This window comes from Macaca nemestrina, chromosome 7, assembly GCF_043159975.1.
Source record: "Macaca nemestrina isolate mMacNem1 chromosome 7, mMacNem.hap1, whole genome shotgun sequence".
NCBI classification, from domain to species: Eukaryota; Metazoa; Chordata; class Mammalia; order Primates; family Cercopithecidae; genus Macaca; species Macaca nemestrina.
In genome coordinates this window covers 53,291,064-53,310,132 of record NC_092131.1, presented here as the reverse complement: position 1 = coordinate 53,310,132, position 19,069 = coordinate 53,291,064, and the positions used below count along the sequence as shown (strand labels likewise).

Below are 19,069 nucleotides of genomic sequence, written 5' to 3'. Positions count from 1 at the left end.
TTTTTTTTCCTTTTTTTCCTCTGACCATCACCCTCTTTTCCTTTCTCTGTTCCTACATCTCTTGTCATCTCTTCTCATTCCCCCTCATTTCTCCCCCCATCTCTTGCACATCTTGCACCACAGATGTTCCAGCCTGGCTAAAAAGCCTCCGCCTGCACAAATATGCTGCGCTTTTCTCCCAGATGACCTATGAGGAGATGATGGCCCTCACCGAGTGCCAGCTGGAGGCGCAGGTATGTGCTTGAAGTGACCGTTCCCTGAGAGGGTGCCCCAGGCGGGACCTGAAGTTCAAGGCCTGGACAACCTTGTCTGGACCCATACCTATGCCCACACAGTAACCCGCCCTGTCATGGGAACTGTGGGGTGCTGGCCAGGATTCCATGGTGAGCAAAACTGAGTGGATTCTTGCCTTCAGAGTCCAATAGGAGATGGAAGACAAGCAGATAACCCCAGGGTCGTGAGGGTGAGATCAAGTGGTGTGAAAAGGCATAATCTCGGCACACTCGAAAGTTCCAGGTGCTAGGGAGGAATCGGTGGAATTTCCTAGGAGAAGTAACATTTGACCATGCCACAAAGAATCTACATCCCTGCCTTTGCTTTTCTCACTCTCTCCCTCCCTCTGCCCGAGCAGGGCTTGGCTTGTTTGGGAAGTGACAGATCCATTGTCTGTTGTCTAGTCCAGTTACAAATCAGCCAGCTTCTAACTGGACTGCTGAGTAGAAGCACCAGGTCATGCCTCAGACCCACCCCAACATTTTTAAAAAGCCATGTCCAGGCCGGGTGCGGTGGCTCAAGCCTGTAATCCCAGCACTTTGGGAGGCCGAGACGGGTGGATCACGAGGTCAGGAGATCAAGACCATCCTGGCTAACACAGTGAAACCCCGTCTCTACTAAAAAATACAAAAAAACTAGCCGGGCGAGGTGCTGGGCGCCTGTAGTCCCAGCTACTCGGGAGGCTGAGGCAGGAGAATGGCGTGAACCTGGGAGGCGGAGCTTGCAGTGAGCTGAGATCCGGCCACTGCACTCCAGCCTGGGCGACAGAGCAAGACTCTGTCTCAAAAAAAAAAAAAAAAAAAAAGCCATGTCCATGTCAGTCTTTGTTGAGATTGGAGAAAATTATGCAAACTTTTTTTCTTCTAACCTGAGACAATCATTGAGAATGAGATTTCCATAGGTCTCAAATTTCATTTCCCCTAAGGCATCTTTCCCCAATGTGGATGCCACAGGCCAGTCAATAGAACCCCTGAAACTAAGCATGTTTCCTGCTACGCTGTGCTCGGTTGTGCTCGGGTGAATGGATCTGACCAATGTCTTTGTTTCCCTTGTTTAAAATGCTATTTGCATGTTTCACATTGGCCTCAGTTTCCTTTCAGCAATGATTTAAAAGAATCGATGGTCTGAATAGGCTAAAAATATTTCCTTTGCAGGAAGAGGAGATTGTACCATTTGGGCATGGCTGGTCTGGATGCACACCTCCCCGCAGATCACCCGTTCCCCAGTGCTTATTCGGTACCCTCATTTAACCCTGCAGGCCTGGCGGACTCCCAATATGGAGACACAACACAAAGCCCAAAGTCACTGCACATTCTCAGAGAATGAAAGGCACTCATTTCAACTTCCTAACATTTCTCCCACCTCTTTTTGAATCTTGATTGCTCCTTGAAATCCCAGGGATTGATGAGAACTGTTTCTAAGAGCATTTTTGTGTTTGGGTCAGAGTTGAAAAAAATCTAAGTCATCAGTTGTTCAACTTGAGGAAAAAAAACAAGAAATAATTGAGGGCAAAGCCAGAGGCCAGCACAAACTTTTCAGAGTAATTTAATTCACTAGAACCCAAAGTTAAGGGTAAACAGAAATATACCCCTAGTGTTTCATCTTAGAGACTGGGTTCACTTGTCATTTGAGTCTTTATTTTTCTAGTAAAGATGTTGTTGATATTCCTATCTTTTCCTTCTTTAAGAAGAATTCTATGGAATAGTTGCTAGACATTTGAGTTAGAGACCTTATTTGAGAAAGGGCTGTCTATCAGGAAATTTGCAGTATCTATTATCAACAACTGTTTAAATCCTTAGGCTCACCACTGCTACCCAGTTAAGAAGATAAAATCCACAACTCTTACTGTGAATCCTAATCATTTACCGGAAGAGATGACTGAATTATGAATTTAAGTAATTTTCTATTCTAGTTTTCCTTAGAGTAACAAAAGACAGGCTGCAACCTAGCAGAAATTCCCCGTGTTTTATGACACTCCATGTGGACTCTACTGGGCTGCTCATCTTTTCAAGATGGGTAAAAACACAGGGAGGGTTTGAGAAAGCCATGAATGTCTGTATGGGGTTGGGACCTTCAGGGAAACTGAGGGGGACTGAAATTATAAAGCCTGGAGAAAAGGAAGAGTGCATGACTTAAAAATTATCTTCTAAGACTGTGAAGAAATTTCATGCTGAGTAGAATAATTGGCCGTTCCGCATCTCTCTCTAAGATACAGAAAGATACAAATACAGATAAAAAGTATGGTCAAAAGACACAGGCAAATGTGTAGCCAGATGGATTTAGAATTAAGAAGATGGCCAGGCACAGTGGCTCACACCTATAATTCTAGCACTTTGGGAGGCTGAGGCGGGAAGATCGCTTGAGCCCAGGAGTTTGAGACCAGCCTGGGCAACATGGCGAAACCCCCTGTCTACTAAAAATACAAAAATTAGCCAGGTGTGGCGGCCTATAGTCCCAGCTACTTGGGAGACTGAGGTTAGAGAATCACCTGAGCCCAGGAGGTGAAGGTTGCGATGAGCTAAGATGGCGCCACTGCACTCTAGCCTGAGCAACTAGAGTGAGACTCTGTCTCAACAAATAATAATAATATTTAGTAAGAAGAGGTTTATGACGATGGGTACTAATGCAAGAGGTAAGTGGATATTGATGAGCCCGTGAAAATAGAGGAACAAAGAAGACAGTAAAAGCCTCCAAGAACCTGTAAGCTGATTCTTAAAAATATGTTTTTAAATATACATTTAAATGTAACTTGTTGTTTAATTACAGAATGTTACCAAAGGTGCAAGACACAAAATTGTCATCAGTATTCAGAAGCTCAAAGAAAGACAAAATCTCCTGAAGTCTTTGGAAAGGGTAAGTTATTGGATGAGGGAACATTTCCACTTTTGTTATGGGAAAGTAGACTAAGGAAAATTCTCCATTGGAAGTGTCATTGACAGACCTGCTAGAGCATATCATGCGGTTTCCTTCCCAAAGTCAGAGAAAACAGAATGATTTTGAAGTGAAACCTCCCGGTTGCACGTGCTTCTTTGGAAGCCGATGCCTCAGTGCGCTTATTCCCTGGGCCCAGGCTGCCTTGCCCAGCTGTCCCAGAGCCCTGATGAAGTGCTTTCAAATGCACCCTTTTTATATGCATTTGTGTCTCTGCCTCGTATACATTTGTAGAGATCAGTGAGGTGACCAGTTCACAATCAGATGCTGAAATCTTGGCAAAACAGGGCAGGGCATGCGCAGTGTGCTTTGGTCTCACTGTCCTCCCAGGGGAGGGTCTGTTTTGAGAAAAGCTGCCCCCGAGTGGTGATACTGACAGGTACGCTGCAGATAGAGGCGGTCAGAAGCATTTGGCAGGCAGACATAGTTGGCTCTCAAGAGAATCATTTCAGGCTTTAACTTAACAACAGAGTTGGTCCCTGTGACTCTGATAGGAACCATCTCAAAAATGCTAAATGCTGAAAAAAGTTTATTCCAACGTTAAAAGCAGTGATCAGCTGCCTACTGTCCCATTTTGTTTGCTGCCTACACAGGTCCTCTTCTTACCTTTGTGTCTGGATGCTGCCCTGGTAACAATGTCATTTTTAGGACTTAATGACGACAAGATTTCATCTAAGATCCCAAGGAGGGCAAGCCCCGTGCCTCACACAAGTGAACCAGCATTGCCTCTGCCTCAGGGCTGGCATTCTTATGCATGAGTACTGGGAGGCAGGAGTGGTGGGTGGGAAGTTCTGTGGCTATTTGCAGCCTGCAGAGCTTTAGAGGTAACCTCTTCTAGTAATTCTAGGGAGCTTTTGGATTTTGGAAGGGGACAGAGTGTTGACGGAGGTAGGGATAAAGCAAATTTTGTGAGCACATAAACATTTAATGGAGTGGTAATTTTTCAGCAGATGCACAAAGACGTGTGTGTATAATTTCATATAGACTATATAAAGTTCTATTCAATGCATATATGTTGTATATATTTACAGAATATACATATATAACTTTGTAAGGAACGTTTCTTTTAAACCTCTGGCCAGATAGACAGACAGAGGCTTCTCACATGCACATCCGTGATTAAAGACCTCTTCTTACTTAAAGTGAATTACAGATTACAAGTGAGATATCCAATTGAACCTGAGGTTTATTTGTTGTTGTTTTTAATTTTATACTACTTTAGAAAGCAGTTTGTCTAAGTGACTATTGCCATTTTTAAATTGAGAAACCATTCTCTTTGGGGGAACATTCAAAAGGCCAATTTACTCTTCCTTTGTTAGAAAGTGCAGGAAACATTTTGCATAAAGATTTGATTGCTAAGTGTTATGGTAAAAGAGTGATTTTTTCCCTTCTTTATGGAGCAGCCTTGAGGATTCATTCATATCCTCCATCACTGGGAAAGCGCACCCACCTGCGAGACAAATTCCTGTTAGCTTTATTCCCTGCAGCCTGGCAGAAGTCAGCACGGGGAACACTCTGGCAGCCCAGTAGCAAGGGTGACCCCGACATGCCATTGACTTTCCATCTAGCCTTTGATAAGTCAGTGATGTTTTCTGTGTCCCAGATTTTGCACCTAGAATAATAGTGACTCCCCTGTTCGCTGGAATGGGAAAGTTAAAAGGTGCCACCTACAGAGCAGAGTGTGATGGCAGCCAGTGGTCAAGTGGAAAGAAATGGAGTTTATCGAGTCTGACTTCTTTGAGAGAGGAGAGCTGATGTGTGTCAGATGACTGGGTTGAGCCTGAGTCAGAATACCCGAATGTTTGGACATCCGGTGTGTTGTCCCTGCCTAAGCTGATGAGCTGGGGCGGAGGGAATCTCTCTCAGGCATCCACTGAGGACTCATCCCCTGGCCCTCCTCTCTTCTCTGGAACCCCTAACTCTTGCTTTGCAAGGGAGTGTGTTGTTTGTAACCTGTTACCACTGACGGCACCAGTGGCAGACTCAAATCAGCCATTTCTCAGGCATTCCCAGACACCGTTGGGCTGATGATGCTGTTGGGAAAAGAGTCATCTGCCCCTGCCTGCCTCCCATATTCTTACCTCACATAGATTTCTAAGGAGATAGCTGGGGCCCCGCCCATAGTTAGTTCATAATCAGTGGTGGCTGTCTGAGCTCTGTGTGCAGAGCTCTTTTGTTCAGTTACTGAACCCTTATCAAGCAGCTGCCTGGGACACAATTTGCCCCATCCACTGGAGGTTAACCGTGAGTCATACATGGCTCCTGCCGTGGGGAGCTGGGGACGTGCATTGGGACAGTTAGATATGGCACCATATTATCCCATAACCCAGTCTGATCGACGTCATCACCATAGCAGGTGGGGAAGCTTCCTGAGGTGAAATAGACCGCTGTGCAGTGATGAGGTGTAAAGCCTTCAGAAGAGCAGGACGCTGGCCGGGAAGCTCATTAGGAAACTATAGCAAGTCTTGATGGGACCTTGAACCAAAATAGAGGCAGTGAGGATGGAGGAGGAGGATAGAGATCATTTAGAGGGAGTCCAGTGATTGTGACGAGGCTTGGGTTTGAGTGTCACAGCATTTGGGGACAGAAAAGATAGGAGAAGTAGGGGCAGGAAATGGAGGTCCATGGGAAGGGTTGAGTGTGAGGTGCCTGTGAGACACCCAAGTGGAAGTGGCAAGTCAGTGGCCAGAGAGCAGGCCTACAGTCCAGGAGGCCCACAAGGTTTGAAAGGACCGATTGTGCATCGTCTGAGTGTAACTGATAATAGGTGCTCCCGGGAAGTGTGTGTCAAGAGCGTGGACAGGCCCTTAGGAGCACTGTAAGATACGGAGGGGCTGAGCAATAATACGGGCTGTGCTCGCCCAGAGGGTCGGGAGGGTTTGAAGGAAGGAATCCCGCCAGGTGCCATGGAAGTGTCACATACAATGGAGACGAAACACTGTCCTCTGAAACTGGCCCTCAGCAGGTCACTGTGCCGTGATGATACGGGTTTCAGGGGAATGGGAGGAAACAGAAGCAGAAGCCTGTGAACCAGTTGGTGTGAACGGGTGAGGGGCCATGGGGTATAGCATTGTAGACTTCTCAAGGTATATGGTGGAAAAGGGAAATTAGAATGGTCACTGGAGCAGATTTTTCAACATTTATCTTGAGTAATGAAAATGTTTCCACGTGGTTTTATTCACCATCCTGGCTTTTCAATTCACTCTCAAACCGTGAAGCTAAGCCATGTTCTGAGCCTGGGTCCCTGGCATGGAGGAAGGAAATACACACACACACTCATGCATTCACCTCACTTCCATGTATTGCTGCTTACAGGAGGAGGAAATGCTTCTCTGTAAGCCTGTGCCTTTTCTTCAGACACATCCAGATCTTGTCCTCTTGGGTTCAGATCTGAGACCCCCGATTCCATCAAGTGCTGCAGAGAAGCAGCAGAGAAACTTAATATTAAATGCTAAATATTTCCGAGGTAATAATGCCTTATACTAGTAAGGTACATTGTATACTTTTTAAAAATGTTTCACCCCTATCGGTGGATTTGGCCCGTACAGCAAACTTCCTAAGGTAATCAGGAGAGCTGCTGGTATCCTGATTTTAAGAAAAAGAAACTCGAGTGAGTCCAAACTCCTTAGCAAGTTGGTTCCTAAGGACTTGGAAAAGCTCTTGAGCTTCATCTCAATGAGCCCTGCTCGACCATGTACAGCGTCCTTTCATCCTTTGTTCCTTTCCTGCTGTTTCTCCTTTCCTGAAACATACAGTGGTGGTCAGGGGTCCCTCTTATATGTTCCCACAGCTCCCTGCCCTGATGCCCATCATACCATGTGGGTCCCAGAAACTGTAAGCACCTTAGAGCAAAGATTATGACTTAATTTGCTTTCATATCCCCAGTGTATAACAGTGCCTGGTTGATGACAGGGCTCAGCAGCTGATGGGTGCATGAGAGGAGGAAAGAACAAATGCGCTAGATACAGGAGTCCTGTCTATTATGCGAGAATCCCAATTCTTCTTACGCAAAGGAAAGGATGGAGTTAGAGACACCACATGAGTGCTGGGGACACTTCGGCTGCTCAAGACTGTCTTTTCCAGATGGTTTGCAGCTTGTTGTTGTCATATGCCCAGGAAAGGCACTGAACCAACCTTCCTCCGAGGCCCAAGTTAGCCACACCAGGGCTAGTATAAGTCAGGAAGTAATTTCCTTCCTGCTTGTCTCCTGAGTGATGGCTGTGGTCAGTGGTGGACCAGACTTCCCGCTGTCTGATCTCCAAGGAGCTCCTCAGCTTTGTAACAGCACGTTAGTTAATGAACGGCTTCACTGTGCCTCTTTGTGTTTATCATGTGGGATTATATTTTCTGTATGAGAGATCAGTAAAGACTTGGGTGGATTCCTTATTTTTTTGTCAACGTGGAGAATTAATTCTCACAGTTAGTCAAAGGTGCTAGATTGATTTCCATTCTGGCCATTTCCCTGTTCCTTCTCAATTTGGGGACTCTGTTTTGAGTTCAGGAATTCATTTTTAAGTGTCAGGAACATGACCTGATGGTCACAGTGCCATGCTACTGATGCCAGCTTGATCAGGGGATGAGCTAACTGGTTGTAAGCCAAGTGTTATCTTTGAGACAATGGCTTGATGTCTATGAGGGAAAAACAAAATTCTACATGATTCCTGGGAAGTTATATATATATATATATATATATTTTTTTTTTTTTTTTTTTTTGAGACGGAGTCTCACGCTGTTGCCCAGGCTGGAGTGCAGTGGCGCGATCTCGGCTCACTGCAAGCTCCGCCTCCTGGGTTCACGCCATTCTCCTGCCTCAGCCTCCTGAGTAGCTAGGACTACAGGCGCCCGCCACCACGCCCGGCTAATTTTTTGTATTTTTAGTAGAGACGGGGTTTCACTGTGGTCTCGATCTCCTGACCTTGTGATCCGCCCGCCTCGGCCTCCCAAAGTGCTGGGATTACAGGCTTGAGCCACCGCGCCCAGCCGGGAAGTTATATTTTATAGAAAGTGTCCAACATTATTCATTATGTCTTTGGTTTCTTTTTTGATTTTTGTTTTCATTTATTGATTGATTGATTTTTGGTGTGGTTGCCTCCAATAGAAGAATCAGATAAGATTTGAATGGAGCATGCATATGTTTCCTGTTTGAAGTCTCTTCACATATCCAAAATCTCCTCTCACCACTAGCTGGAGAAACCTTCTTGCCATGTGACAAGAGCAGGCAGGGGTTTGGTGCAGTTGACAGAGTGTCCCAAGCATGCATTTGCTCATCCCATTGACAGCAGCTGCATGGGATGGCACGGCAGGGATCCATGTGATCACCCCAGCATGGTTTTCCTAGCCCCTCTTCATAGGGAAGCTTCATCCCTCTTTTCCCTTCCCCTCCTTAGTCAGGGGCTAGACAAGGAGGTCAGTGTCCCCCGCAACCCAGGGGCTGGTTGGGCCACTGGCAGGACCTCACGGTAGGATCCAGGGGTCCCCTAGTTAGCATGCAGTCTGATCAGAAAAGGTGGTAGGTGCTCTCCTGCCATGGGTCAGCTAGCTCACCTCCCTGTGCCTGCCCTGGTCACATCACCAGGTCAAGTCAAGGAAGCCGATCACATGATGGTGTCTAGATGCTGGGAAAGGGCCGGGTCTACTGTGGGCAGCAGGGAAGGAGTGATCAGGAGCATGCCTGACTGCTGCAGGGACATCTGTCATGTGTAGAAGGAAGGTGGCAGACGCGAAACTCTCCAAAGAGAAAAAGGGACTTTCTCCCCTAAAATAGGCTGAACAGTGGCCCTGGCCAGGTTTGAGAGACAATTCTTGTGGCTAATTAAAATTTCACTTCCTTCATAAACCCTTCGTGCCAACTAGGCTAAGGCATAATCCAGGCTCCACTTCCCACCCCTCCCCGCCAAACAAAGCAGGTTCCTGCCAACCACAGGGTGTGGCTGTTGGTGTTCTTCGCTGCCCACAGTTGAAACAGGCACATTCAAGGCTGCCGTCCTCAGCTTTCCTTTTTCTGATGGATTGATTGGAAATGTTTGGGTGCAGAAATTATCACATTTCATATGTTTGCATTCCCTGACACCATCAAGCAAGTGTAAGAGAGGACCCCAGGAATGGATTGGATACTTATGTATCAGCCTTTTTAAAATGTCCTTGCAATTCTGAGCTCTCAGAAAATTAAATACTTTGGGCCGGGTGCGATGGCCCACGCCTGTATTCCCAGCACTTTGGGAAGCTGAGGCAGGTGGATCACCTGGGGTCAGAAGCTCAAGACCAGCCTGGCCAACATGGTAAAACCCCGTCTCTGCTGAAAATACAAAAATGAGTTGGGCATGGTGGCACGTGCCCGTAATTGCAGCTATTCAGGAGGCTGAGGCAGGAGAATAACTTGAACCTAGGAGGCGGAGGTTGCAGTGAGCTGAGATCATGCCACTATACTCCAGCCTGGGCAACAGAGTAAGACTCTGTCTCAAAAAGAAAAAAAAAAAAAGAAAGAAAAATTAAATATTTCATAAATAATCAGGGCCCTGATTGTCAATGTCCTTTCCAGGTCCTAGGAAGACCTTGATGTGCACAAACACAGGGGGAGCAGCTTTGTTGCAGAGGGCCCATCCCAGCCACCATGCCAGGCAGGGTCCCAGGCTCCCGAGCCCCAGCCATGCTCCAAGCCACAGTGTTTGGGCCTCTGTGAGCATCTGGCACAGAGAGAAATATCTATCAGAATCAACTTTTATTTCTGTTTTTAATAAGTAGTGCCTAGTATATCAAACTATATGTGCAGAATGATCCAATATTATTATACAACACATAAAGACATGTATATATTATATTACAGTTCTATATATATTCCTCTCCAGAATGATTCTTGTAAAACTTGGCACTCCCTTGCTTGAAACCTTCCCTGGTTTCCCATCTTAGACTAGATTCCAGCATCCCTGCCCCGGCCCAAGGCCTCCAGGCTCAGGCCTAGGTGGCTGACAGGACACCATTGCCCACCTGCTCCATCGCAGGCCTCCTTGCTGTTCCTCACACTCCCCGCTCAGAGCCTTTGCCCTTGCTGTGCCCTCCACCTGAGGCATTTCTCCCCAGGATCCTCATGCCCATGCTCATTTGGGTCCTTGCACCAGTGTCACCCTCTCCAGGAGCTTCCCCTCACAGCAGCCCCAGCCCATACCACAGCCCCTGGCATGGTATAGTAATCTCGTTGCTGGATGTCAACTCCCTGGGGAACCCTAAAGACAGTGAGGCAGCTACGATATGCTCATTTTGTACACAGGTAAACTGAGGCACAAAGTGGTTAAGCCATTTGCCCAGGGTCACATGGGAGTGCAAGAATCCAAACCCCAGCCTCTGACCCAGAGTCTCTGCTCTTAATCGCTACCCTGTGCTGCTTGTGCCGTGCACTTAGTGAAGGTGTGAATGGGCTATTTCATCCAGAACAAAGCATACACAGGACACAAAGCCATCATGTCACCCAACTTTGTTGTACAGCTTCCAAAGCGTGTGACTGTAAAATGTATAACCACATTTTACAGAAATGCACCGAGGGAGGCAGAAAAGGAAATGCACCAAACTGTTTTTAGTGGTCATCTCTAGATAGTGGGATTTTCTGATGGTGTGTATTTTCCTCACTATACCTGTCTGTATTTTCCAATTTTCTACCTGGGCCAATATTAGAATGATGAAACGAAAGTGGTCCCTTTTCCCAAAAACATCCTGATGAGGGTACCAGCAGCCACGAATCCCGAGCTCAGGGCAGGGGAGGACAGGTACAGGGGTGGACCACCCGTATTCCTGAGCCTAACAGAGGTCTTCCTGCTCTCCTCGTCCAGGACATCATCGAGGGGGGCAGCCTGCGCGTCCCGCTCCAGGAACTACACCAGATGATCCTGACTCCCATCAAGGCCTACGGCTCCCCGAGCACCACGCCCGAGGCTCGCCCCCGGGAGCCCCAGGCCCCGCGCCAGCCCTCACTGATGGGCCCTGAGAGCCAGAGCCCCGACTGCAAAGATGGGGCCACAGCCACTGGCGCCACGGCCACCCCCTCGGCCGGGGCCAGTGGGGGGCTCCAGCCGCACCAGCTGAGCAGCTGCGATGGGGAGCTGGCCGTCGCCCCCCTGCCGGAGGGGGACCTCCCCGGGCAGTTCACACGCGTCATGGGGAAAGGTAGAGCCCGATGTGCCCATTTCTTTTTTCTTCTCGGATCCCACTAACCAGAGTGACAGGCTCCTGGGGGCTTCCCCTGGGTGCTGGATAAATTCCCTGTCCAAGTAGACATCATTAGCTCCATCTTACAGATAGGGAACGTGCAGCTCAGAGAGGTTAAGCCTTTTGTGACCCCCGGACACCTACTCCTTAATCCCAGCTCCTTTCTCTCCCAAATCCCTCAGACCAGGGGATGCCAGCCCTTTTATGACAGTGCTCATTGGGCCAGTGGACCCTTGCGGGAGGAAGGTGGGAAGGACTCCGAAAAAGATGATTTCGGGAACAAACCATTCACTCAGCATCTCACCCTCTCCCCAAAGCAAAAGTGGCAGAAAATGAGTGACAAACTGAAGGGGCACAGACGCCTTTAGCCAGAGCCCAAAGATCTCCCTGTGCAGAAAGATGCCAGCCTTAGCAGTGGCCTCTCGTCACCACTGAAAGTGTTCTCAGATGTGGCCAGGGTTTGGAGAATTCCCAGCATGGAACTGTTTTGTTCTCATTCTCCCGTGTCTGTGTTTATATTCTCTCTTCACGGCTGGCCTGCCGTGCGAAATGCTCTAGTACAAATAGCTTGCATTTATTTAACTTTTCCTCTGTAGCAGACACATGCTTTACCTATAGAGCTTACTTAATCCCCAAGTTATCCCATTTTACAGAGGAGAAAACTGAGGCACACAGGCTAATTAGCCCACCTGAGCTTACACAGCTGATGGCAGGGCTGGAATTTGAACCCTGCAGTCTCTCCATCATGCACATAGTTACCACTGTGCCTTCTTATCAGCTCAAGATAGAACAAGGTAGAGTTTCATGTGATGGTTCTCTCTGCTCTTAGGTGACAAAATCCAAACCTAAAGAGTCACATGTCATCTGGTGTCTCCTTGTTACCTCCACAACCCTTACCACTTCCATTCTATACTCTTTATATCTTTGAGTTCTATGTCTTTGAGTTCTCAAAGATATAGACTTTATATCTTTCAGACTTTATATCTTTGAGTTCTCAAAAGTTTGCATATTTTCTTGGCTTCTGAGCCTTTGTACATATCTCCCCTCTGCCTAGAACCTAGGCCCCTACTAGTTTATACAAAGCCTTCATCCTTCATGTGAATTACAAGATGGTGCCCTGTCTGGGTGGACACGGCACTGCTAGCACTCACCTTGGCATGCACTTGTGTAGTGCACGGCCTGCACATCCACATGGGACAGCCTTGCCTATAACACTCTTTTCCTCACCCCATTCCCTTCACCTGGGTCATGCCTCCTTCTCCAGGTCTTAGCCAAGTCCTTACATGCTCCAGGAAGCCTGCTGATCCACTGGGCTGGGTGAGGTACCCCCTCTCACCTGCCCCACGTCCCAATTTACTTTCCTTGTCTTAGCCCAGTTCACACTAGACTGTAATTGCCTGTTTGCTTGACTGTATCTTCATTAGTCTGCAGCACAGTCAGACCACTTTTAATAGCTACTCAATACCCTGCTTGTAGCACAGTGCTTACAGTAGATGCCTCATAAGTAGGTGGTGCAAAACTTGAGCGATGACACCAGTATCTAAAGTTAGGCCTTCCCAAAGACCATCCAAGCATACATGCTGGGTGCACGCCTGTCGGGGAGGGTAGAATCCACAGCGTGGTCCTTTGGGTAAGAGTGCCCCTTTCTACCTGGGCTACCCTCTGCCTTTTCTGGGGCAGACCCTTATTTCCATATCCTCGAAAATATCCACCATTAGAATAATTTATGCTTGATCTGGTGTCTTATAAGACATCTTGATTATTTTCTAACATGTGGTAATGCCAGCACTTTTCCTTTGGAAGGGGAAAACAATTTTTTCTCTGTTATTGTCCAATATTTCAGACCATTTTAAAAAACCCAGTTTGCAGTAAGAGCAACTCCCACCCTTCCACCACCCACCTTAAGGCATGTCCTAAAAAAAAGGCTTAAATTCATAGTAATCTGGTGGAAGAGATGACTCACAGCTTCCCTTGGAGCTTGATGGCCAGGGTGGGCCCTCACTCTCCCCCACCCACCCCTTAGCTGTGTGGGATTAGAACAGATTTCCCGGCCGGGTGCGGTGGCTCAAGCCTGTAATCCCAGCACTTTGGGAGGCCGAGACGGGCGGATCACAAGGTCAGGAGATCGAGACCAGCCTGGCTAATACGGTGAAACCCCGTCTCTACTAAAAAATACAAAAAAAACTAGCCGGGTGAGGTGGCGGGCGCCTGTAGTCCCAGCTACTCGGGAGGCTGAGGCAGGAGAATGGCGTAGACCCGGGAGGCAGAGCTTGCAGTGAGCTGAGATGCGGCCATTGCACTCCAGCCTGGGCAACAGAGCGACACTCCGTCTCAAAAAAAAAAAAAAAAAAAAAAAGAACAGATTTCCCCATGGGTGAAGACACGGCTCCGCCAAGCCCAAGTGGAGCAGCTACTGAACACGCGGTACATTGCCCTACTTCTTAAGAGACCCACACTGCTATGGCACTGCTTCTTTATATTTTAACTACTTTAAAGGAAACTGTAACCCCAGTTCACACTCAGCATACACAATTCCAATGAACCAAATGGTGGAAAGTGGAAACCACCCTGCCCCCACCCCAAACCCTGCCATCCTCATTCCCAGGGATAGTCACTATTAAGTTTTGGGATATCCTTTCAGAAACTTCATCATCATACATAAGCACATGAATATTCACTTTTATACGCACGCAGACCTTATTTACATTCTTTTCTACAGGCTGATGGGTTTTTAAAAAATACGATAGCCGGGTTCGGTGGCTCATGCCTGTAATCCCGGCACTTTGGGAGGCTGAAGTGAATCACTTGAGCCCAGGAGTTCAAGATCAGCCTGAGCAACATAGTGAGACCCTGTCTCTCAAAAACAAAAAAAAAAAAGAATAAAATTTTAAAAGTATATATACTTACAATATTTCTATCAATACAAATAGCACCATCTCAAAGTTTTTTTAAAGGTGGCATACTATTCCACTGTATGCATAAACCGTAATGTATTTAACAAAGTCCCAATGAATAGGCAGTGAGGTGGTTTACAAGGTTTTGTTATGACAAACATTGTTATACTGAAAGTCTACGTGCAAAGGCAAGAAATAAATGGGATTATGTGACCAAACGGCCATGCAGGGTTAGGGACAGGGAGGAATGAAGTATGATGCCAGGTTTGAAGCTTGGTCTTCTTGAGTGTCAGGCATTTTTTACTCTCTGGTTGACTCCTTTTGTCCACCCATCTCCACCCTGGCCCTGTAAACACTACTAAGAAAGTTGGGGAATCGTCACCTCTATGATGAGACCAGAATGGGCCACAGTAACGTAGCGGTGAGAAAGCCAGTGCGTGTGTGTACTCTACCCGCAGACTAACTCTGCTCCATCCTCATTAGCACTGACTTGAGTGTGTAGGTGAGCCTGCGCCTATGTGTGCATAAATGTGCATATCACTCTGAGAAAGCAACCCTCCGAGGAGTGAGTAGCAGGCCTCCTGCACATGTGCACACCCACACACCTCCCCGTCTCCAGGAGGTGCCAGCTCGTTCCTCCAAACACAAACGCCACTGCCTCTGCACCTGGCGAAGGGTGCGCGCTCATTCATAAAATCACGGAGGCTGCTCTCTCTGACAGTGTCAGGGTCTTGGATGCTTTTGAAGCCCCTCACACAGAGCCACTTTCAAAGATGGAGCTCAGGACGCCACTATTCACTGCTGTGTTCTTCCTCTCACGAAGTGTCTTATTGCAGAAGGCTTCACATGGAATGGCACGACTGGAATTAACCCAAGGGGCTTCTCAAGGCAAGGGCTCCCACGGTGTCTGAGCCTTTGACTTCTGTGGAATGAGGAGCCTCTTGGCCTTTTTTGTGAGCCTCACATAAAGCTGCAGACACACATACCTCTCAGAGTGTTGGTCCTGAAGGGAAATGAGAGTCAGGTCCCAGAGATTAGAAAGGGGTGCATTTGTCTAATTCATCTTTTCTTTTTAATTACAGTGTGCACACAGCTCTTGGTCTCCAGACCCGATGAGGAAAATATAAGTTCCTATTTACAGCTCATAGACAAGTGTCTAATTCATGAGGTGAGTAGTGACAGGTTTTACAAAACCAATTTTTTGTTTTTATTGCTTAGAAAAGGTTCTCAGAGTTTCTGTGATATCATTTTAGTCTCCAACAACTTGTTTTTGAGTGGTGGACAGTTATTAATAATAGGTTGGGCAGAACTAGGCTATGACAGCCTCAAACCCAAACACAGCTTGAACATTACTTTGGTGTCCAAAGATTTGCCCAGACCGAGTGCTCTGATGTGCAGCGAACGCCTGAGACGACTTTTGGCTGGGGAAGCAGCCTCGGGTGGCCAAGCCTCGCAGGATAACACACGAGCCCTGCTGCTTAGCCCTGGGCGTTTTCAAGTCTTTTAAAAATCTTGTGTTGAACTCTTGGCTTTTAGCTCAGGGAACTGGAGAGAGGAAGGGAGAAAGAGCCCATAAAGAAATAATGAGTGTGTGTGTGTGTGTGTGTGTGTGTGTGTGTGTGTGTGTGTGTGGGCTTGCGATTGTTATAGGAATCATATTTGCTATATATTCTTTTGGAGGAGGCCTGAGGCGGGCTGCAGTTGTGCCTACTGGACTCTCAGGCATAGTCTTCATATACAGAGTGAGACAGACACTTGGGCATGGCGGGGCTCGGCAGCCATCTGCACTGGTGGCTGTCCCTGAGGGGCATGTAGGGAGAGGGAGTTGCACCTCAGACCTGAAACTCCAGTGGCTCCTTGGGCACCCCTCCCCTCCCTCCCCACAAAGAGCTACAGAGGCAAGGCCTAGATTAAAGAGAACTTGGGACCAGATAAACCTACGGTGGCGAAGTCTTTTTGTAGGATTTCAATGTGAGAATAAGATGGTAAAGGAGCTGGGGCGGTGGCTTACGCCTGTAATCCCCACACTTTGGGAGGCCGAGGTGGGAGGATCACTTGAGGCCAGGAGCTTGAGACCAGCCTAGACAACATATCAAGACCCTGTCAGTGCAAAAAAAAAAAAAAAAAAAAAAAAAAATAGCCGGGTGTGGTGGTGCACACCTGTAATCCCAGCTACTTGGGAAGCCAATGTGGGAGGATGGATGGTTTGAGCCCAGGTGGCCAAGGCTACAGTGAGCTATGATCCTATCACTGCATTCCAGCGAGAGCAACAGAGTGAGACTTGTCTCGGGGGAAAAAAAAAAAAAAAAGATAATAAAGGCCTCAGGCCTCCTCACCTTTGCTGCATTGGCAGCCAGTACTCCAGGAGTCCAGTGGGCTCCGGTGAAGGGAGATGCCCAGCACAGCAGCCAGGCCTCTTCTCCACTTCCCTCTCACATTCTCACCCCCCCAGCTGCCACATGGGCCCTGGGCTATCGAAGGTCTCACTCAGTTCTCAGGGCCCTCATCTGCTACCCACACTTCACATACAAGGGTATAGTTGTCCTCTGGGATTCCATCCCAGCTCCCCCTTCCCCACTTCCCCAGACCCTCATTTTTGCAGTTTCTCCTCTTGGCCATATGGATTCTTACGTGCCCAAGCGGCTCTGGCCAAAGCTGTCAGTGTGACGACGGTGACCAGCCGCCTAGGTTGGGGGCTCAGACATGCCATCCTCTGAAATGTTCAACTATACCAAAGTACTAGACTTTTCACTGAAAATAAAAATGTTTTTTTCCCTCTTTAATGGCTTCTCTAGAGCACCCAGGCACTGTCAAAAGCCTGTATTGAAGGCTTATCTGTGACTTTGTTTCAGGGACAAGGCCTTCTCCCCACAAGCTTGAGTAATCCTTTTCTATTTCCAATCCTGACACTGGACTTGTTTTGGCCAGGAAAAAGCAACGAAGGAAGAGAAGTCAAGAACACAGTGAAGAATGTTATAACTCGTTCATTCCATAGATACTTACTGAGCACCTAGTCCCTGTCCCGAACTAGGCAGGTTACAGTAGTGAGAGAAGGGGTGAGACAGAAAGAAACAGGCCATCACAGCCATGATGAGAAGGCCTCTGATAAGGTCATCCCTGCGTTCCCCGGAGCACAGAGGAGCAGCAACGGGCACCAAACCTGGAGCCAGAACAGGGCATTTCCATGGAGGAATCCTCTCCACACTCAAACCTGGAAGGCAAGCGAGAGTCCTGGTGGTAGAGACTCGGTTCGTAAGGAGGCAGAAGAGAGCGATGTCTGCAGGGCTCCGTGTTTTGTTGGGAAGTAGGACATTTGTGGGTGGGTTGGGGCAGACAGCATGGGGAGGATTTCAGCCTCTGATAAAAGCGAACCGGAACTCTGCTTCCTCTCCCACGCCCGCTCTCAGCATCGATATTGGAGGACACGGTACTGCCCACCTTGCCTCAAGACAGCTGAGCCCCTGAGACAGAAATAATGAGTCCTCCAGCTTCCCGTGCCCAACAATCCACAGGCTTCCTCACTGTCCCTCGCCAGCCCTGAAACTTCGGCCTGACGCTTCTCGCTTTCCCGCCATCCTGCGTGTCCTCCCTGGGTATCCTGGCTCTGGTTTTGTTTTTTCCCCTTTACCTCCGTGCAGCCCCAAGCGATCTCCTCTGATGGCCCGGAGGGGCCTCTCACGGCTGGGGGCCCCAGGCAGGAAGCTGCTGGTGAGGTGTCTGCTTGCTAAGTTCAAGTCAGGATGGAGGGGCCTGCGTGCCGCTTTGGAAGGGAAAATGTTGTTCAGGGCTTTTTATGATTTTAGTTTGAGAGAGAGGAAAAGCGTCTGAATAATTTTCCATAGCCTCTGGTTATTCTGTGTGGGCAGAACACGCCCTGCCTGTGAGGCCCCGTGGAGGCGCACAGCCTCCATCCTGGAAGAAGGTTCACCCGGGCGCAGAGAGACAGGACGCCCTTTCATAGCCCGGACATGCTGTTCCTTAGCTGGCTTGGAGCAGGGAAGGTATTAACTGGGCCAGGACACCTCCCTTCCTCCCCAGGATGGAGGGACCGAGTCCCCAGAGTCATGAAAGGAAGGAGAGGGAAGTTCTGAATTTTACTTCTGAGACCAGTCACTTTGACTCCTGAGTGATAATCCCAGGCCTCTGGGCACTTCACTGTGTCTTGAGGTGGCTCTGGGAAGAATGGCTCTTGCGTCTTTATGAGCCTTTTCATCCAGCCACATACACTGGGACACCATAGCCATCTTCCTCCAGACAGATGCATTGGTCTAGGCTTGAGAGGGCCAGAACTCTGGAGTGGCGACTAGGGGTGCCTGGGCAGTTGTTGGGCATGAAGCCTTCCCTTCCCCTCCAGGCCCCTCAGGAAGCTGCTCCCCAGCCCAGCCTGGGGCTGCAGTGAGATATTGGGCATCATAGCCAATGCCGATTGCCTGTAACTGAGCACTCCTCTGTAGGTCAGGAACCAGTGTTCAGAAACTCCTGGAGCCAGCCAAGACCAAGCACCACAGCCCCAACTGAGAACCGCCCCCACTCTCATTCAGCACTGCTAAGGGGCTGGCTCCCATCTGCAGCTCTGAAGGAAAGGAAGCCCACCGCCCACTGAGGTGCTCAGGGAATGCGCTGCCCTCCCCGTGGAGGCACCAACATTCCCACCTTCTCGGGTGCTGTTTCCCACCAGGGAAGATGTCATGTCTATAATGGTGTCTTAGGAAGCGCATCCATGAAATGAGCCCTTTACTCCTTTGTCACTTGGAAACTCAGGCCAGTTGTCCTTC

The 19,069-nt window shown here is 48.3% G+C and overlaps 1 protein-coding gene across 8 annotated transcripts in view; it reads left to right on the top strand.

The window, feature by feature from the left end:
* The window catches only part of LOC105481794 (sterile alpha motif domain containing 4A), a 224,917-nt gene that overhangs the window by 184,742 nt on the left and 21,106 nt on the right, over positions 1-19,069 (top strand). For 6 of the 8 annotated variants that reach the window (XM_071100158.1, XM_071100156.1, XM_071100160.1 and 3 more), the window contains 4 exons: positions 124-233; positions 3,040-3,126; positions 11,025-11,358; positions 15,377-15,462. In XM_071100158.1, coding sequence (XP_070956259.1) covers positions 124-233; positions 3,040-3,126; positions 11,025-11,358; positions 15,377-15,462 — 617 coding nt within the window. Of the gene's footprint in view, positions 1-123; positions 234-3,039; positions 3,127-5,345; positions 5,449-5,536; positions 5,561-11,024; positions 11,359-15,376; positions 15,463-19,069 lie in introns of those variants that run through there. The other 2 variants (XM_071100162.1, XM_071100161.1) reach the window with 2 other exon arrangements.